The 3,339-nt window shown below is 71.9% G+C and overlaps 1 protein-coding gene across 1 annotated transcript; it reads left to right on the top strand.

The window, feature by feature from the left end:
• Positions 1–19: 19 nt before the first annotated feature.
• H696_03477 (hypothetical protein) lies at positions 20–3,204 on the top strand (the record flags this gene model as incomplete). Its single annotated transcript, XM_009497341.1, has 3 exons — positions 20–564; positions 714–2,822; positions 2,947–3,204. Exons 1-3 carry the CDS (start codon positions 91–93, stop codon positions 3,202–3,204), a joined length of 2,841 nt encoding a protein of 946 aa, XP_009495616.1. The 5' UTR covers positions 20–90.
• Between the last annotated feature and the right edge of the window lie 135 nt (positions 3,205–3,339).

The following is a 3,339-nucleotide window of genomic DNA, read 5'->3' on the forward strand; positions in this document are numbered from 1 at the left end:
CCCCCTCCCCCCCCCCCCACCCACCCCACCCCATCCCACACCAGCAGGCAGCAAGCACCAAGCACCAACTGCCACATCGCCCGCCCGTAGATGACCTCCGATCAGCCCACCCGCGCGGCCACGCTGCCCTCGCTGCGCCTGGTCATGCCCTCGACCCCGCCCCCCTCGGGGCAGCGGTATTCCTCGTCCGGCTGCTCGCCCACCATGGCACACCCCCCGTCGGACTTTTCCCCGGTCCGGAGCACAGCCCCCCCGTTGGCCCTCGGGCCTGGCGGTGCTCCCGGCCCATCCATGAGTCTGACCGACCTGACGGCCCCCTCCTCGGCTGGGGCCGGCTCCAGTCGCGGCGTCAACCTGCCACCCGGCCAGCCCGGCAGCACGTCGCCCCTGCCGGTGCCAACGTCGACCGTCTCCTCCGGGTCCTCCTCGCGCTTGTCGGGTCTTCTGTCCCGGCGCAAGCGCGCTTCCTCCCAGTCTGAGGGCAGCCCGGTCACCTCGTCCCTGCTGCCGGCCATTACGCATACCTCCTCGCCGGCCGAGCCGGCCGCCCCCGTTATCGCGTCGGTGCGCCCGGCTGTGCCCTACCGCCATTGATGCTCTCATTCCATTGCGCGCGCGCGCGCGCACACACTTGCACCCCATATCCCCATGTGTGTGCCCTTCGCATGACCCGGTCGCCTCGCCCCGCTCACACGCTCTCGCCCTCGCCCCAGACCAAGGGCACCTCCAGCCGGGCTCGCTCGGGCAGCCTCTTCGGCGACTCGACCCCCGTGGCCCAGGCCGTATCGGCCGGGTATGCGGCCTCCGCCTCCACCGGGTCGCTCACTTCGCTGGCGGCCCCCTCCTCCTCCTCCTCCTCCTCCTCCTCCTCCTCCTCTTCCGCCTCCTCCTCGTCCGGCAAGCGAACCTTTTCCATTCGGCCACGCTCGCGCTCCACCACCGCGGCCTCCTCGCTGGGAGACGACCAGACCCCCATGCATCCGCCCCCGGCGGCGATGGCCATCGACCCGGCGCAGCAGGCCCTGGCCTCGCGCCTGGCCAGCCAGGCCCAGCGCCAGCAGGCCATCCGCCACCGGGCCAACCCGGGGCTCTATGGAACCGGGGGCGATTTGTCCGACGGCGAAAGCGACTCCGGCGACTCCTGCTCCTCGTCGTCCTCCTGCTACATGGCCGGCCCCGGGGCCGGCAGCGCCCCGGGCAGTGTTTCCTCCAGCAGCGGCTCACAGCTTCTTCACATGCAGCTGCCCTTCCACTCGGGGACCATGCGGTCCTTCACCGGCAGCCCTGGCAATGGCGCCGGATCTGGCAGCGGCCCCGGCGGCGACCTGGCCAGCGGCGATGTCGAGTCCGTGGGTGCCGAGATGGCCGGCGCCGCGGACGACGGTCAGACCCCCCCGCGCAGGGGGTCTCTCCTGGGCGCCGGCTCTCACCATGTGCCGAGCCTCTGTGCCTGTCCGATTGGCGAGCAGTATGTGCCTCCGCGCCGTGGGCGATCCGGCAGCCTGGCCCCGGCGGGCACATCCCACTCGACGGCCCCCGGCGGGGGCCACTACCCCGATGGCGGGAGCCCGCCCAGCCTGCTGTCCTCAACCGACAGCGATTCGCCCTTCTTCCAGGCTTGCGACTCGTTGCTGCTGACCAGCGAGTCCGGGGACCTGGGCCCGGGGCCGGGGGCCGGGGGCCAGCGCCGGGCATCGCACTCGGCCGCCCCCGCCACCGGCCCGGTGGCCGGGCTGCTGCTGGACGACATGCTCGGCTGGGATGCCCGCTTTGACGGGGGGGCCTCCTCGCCGGCCCGGGCGAGCACGACCGAGGACTCGTGGTCGCCCGGGGCCGGGCCCCGGCGCGGGTCCTTCACAGCCGGGGCCCGGCCTCTGCCGGCCACGCCGCACCTGTCGACCGGCGGCCGCTCCACCGGCGGCGGGTGTGGCCACCCCCACTGCCGGGCGCTGGTGCATCCGGCCACAGTGGAGTCGCACCGGTCCGCCTGCCGGGCTTTCCTGGCACACCGGGAGCAGTTTGTCCGGTGCATGCAGATGGTCGGCCCGCTGTCGGACTCGACGCGTACCTTGCTGGACCCGGGCCCGACCTTCTCTTTCCGGGCCAAGTGTGCCTGCTTCGGTGGCCCGGGGCGGTTGGTTCCCCTGCGCGGGGCTCCGGGTGCCGGCATTCTCGGCACCTCGCCCAAGATGCCGGGGCTGATGGCCACTCTGCGCGGGGCCGGCTCCTCGCCGGCCGGCAGCACTGGCAGCAGCGCCGCCAGCAGTGCGGCCAATTCCCCGCACCTGAGCGTGCTGTCGGCCTCCCCGTCGGGGGGCATCTTCGGCGATTCGCCGGTTCGCTCGACCACGCCGCCGGTGCCCCCTCCGAAGCCCGGCCGCGCCAGCCCCATCACCGGGACATCCTTTTCGGCCGCGGGATCGCCCATGCCCGCCCTGAAGCCCATGGTGTCCGTCGCTCCCCCGGCGGCGGGCCCCGGGGCCGGGGCTGCCACCCGCCTGCCTCCCCGGCCGGCGACGCTCGACTTGGCCGGTGGCCCGGGGTCTGGCTGCACCACGCCTCCGCCGGAAGTTGGTGGGCCCGGTCGCGGAGCCGGCATCGCTGAGGAGGACCTCATGTCGCCGGTGTCCCTGCCGCCGCTCAGCCTGCTGGCCCCTTCGGGGCTGGGGCCGGCTCGCGCCATGTCCTCCAGCGGCCCCGGCACGCCGACCCCCTCAGCCCCACCGGCCCGGCCCAACAGTGTCTCCAACACCCTCACCGGCTCCGGCTGCCCCTCGCAGTCGACGACCGCCAGCGATCCGCACTCGGTTCTGTCGGCTCTGGTGCGCGCTTTGGCCATTCGCCCCACATGCCAAGATCGCTCATACCTCGCTCTTTCTCGCGCGCCCCCCCCCTCTCTCTCACACACACACACACACACACACGCACACGCGCGCGCGCGCGCAGCTGAGCCCATTCGAGGCGGAGCCCAGCTGTGGCATCTTCTCCCAGGTCCCGAGCTTCAGCAGCATCATCAACATTTTCGATGTCCTGTCGTCGGTCGCGCAGGAGCAGGTCAATCTGTCGCAGCTGTGCCTCTCCCTGTCGCAGACGGCCTACATGTCATCCAGCAACAACCTGGCTGGCCTGACGAAGGTGCGGGCTTGGTGTCGCCCCTTCCGGCCGATTGAGCCTCCTCCTTTTACTTTTTTTTCTTCTTGCTGACCCCACTTGTGTGTGTGTGTGTGTGTATGCTCGTGTGCCCGCATGCGTGCACTGCCCCAATCGTCCGGACAACCCAGCTCCTCCATCGGCTGGTGCTGGACTTCTGCCAGAAGCACTCTGGCGAATTCGACACCG

Source organism: Fonticula alba, assembly GCF_000388065.1.
Source record: "Fonticula alba strain ATCC 38817 unplaced genomic scaffold supercont2.5, whole genome shotgun sequence".
In the NCBI taxonomy this organism is placed as follows: Eukaryota; order Rotosphaerida; family Fonticulaceae; genus Fonticula; species Fonticula alba.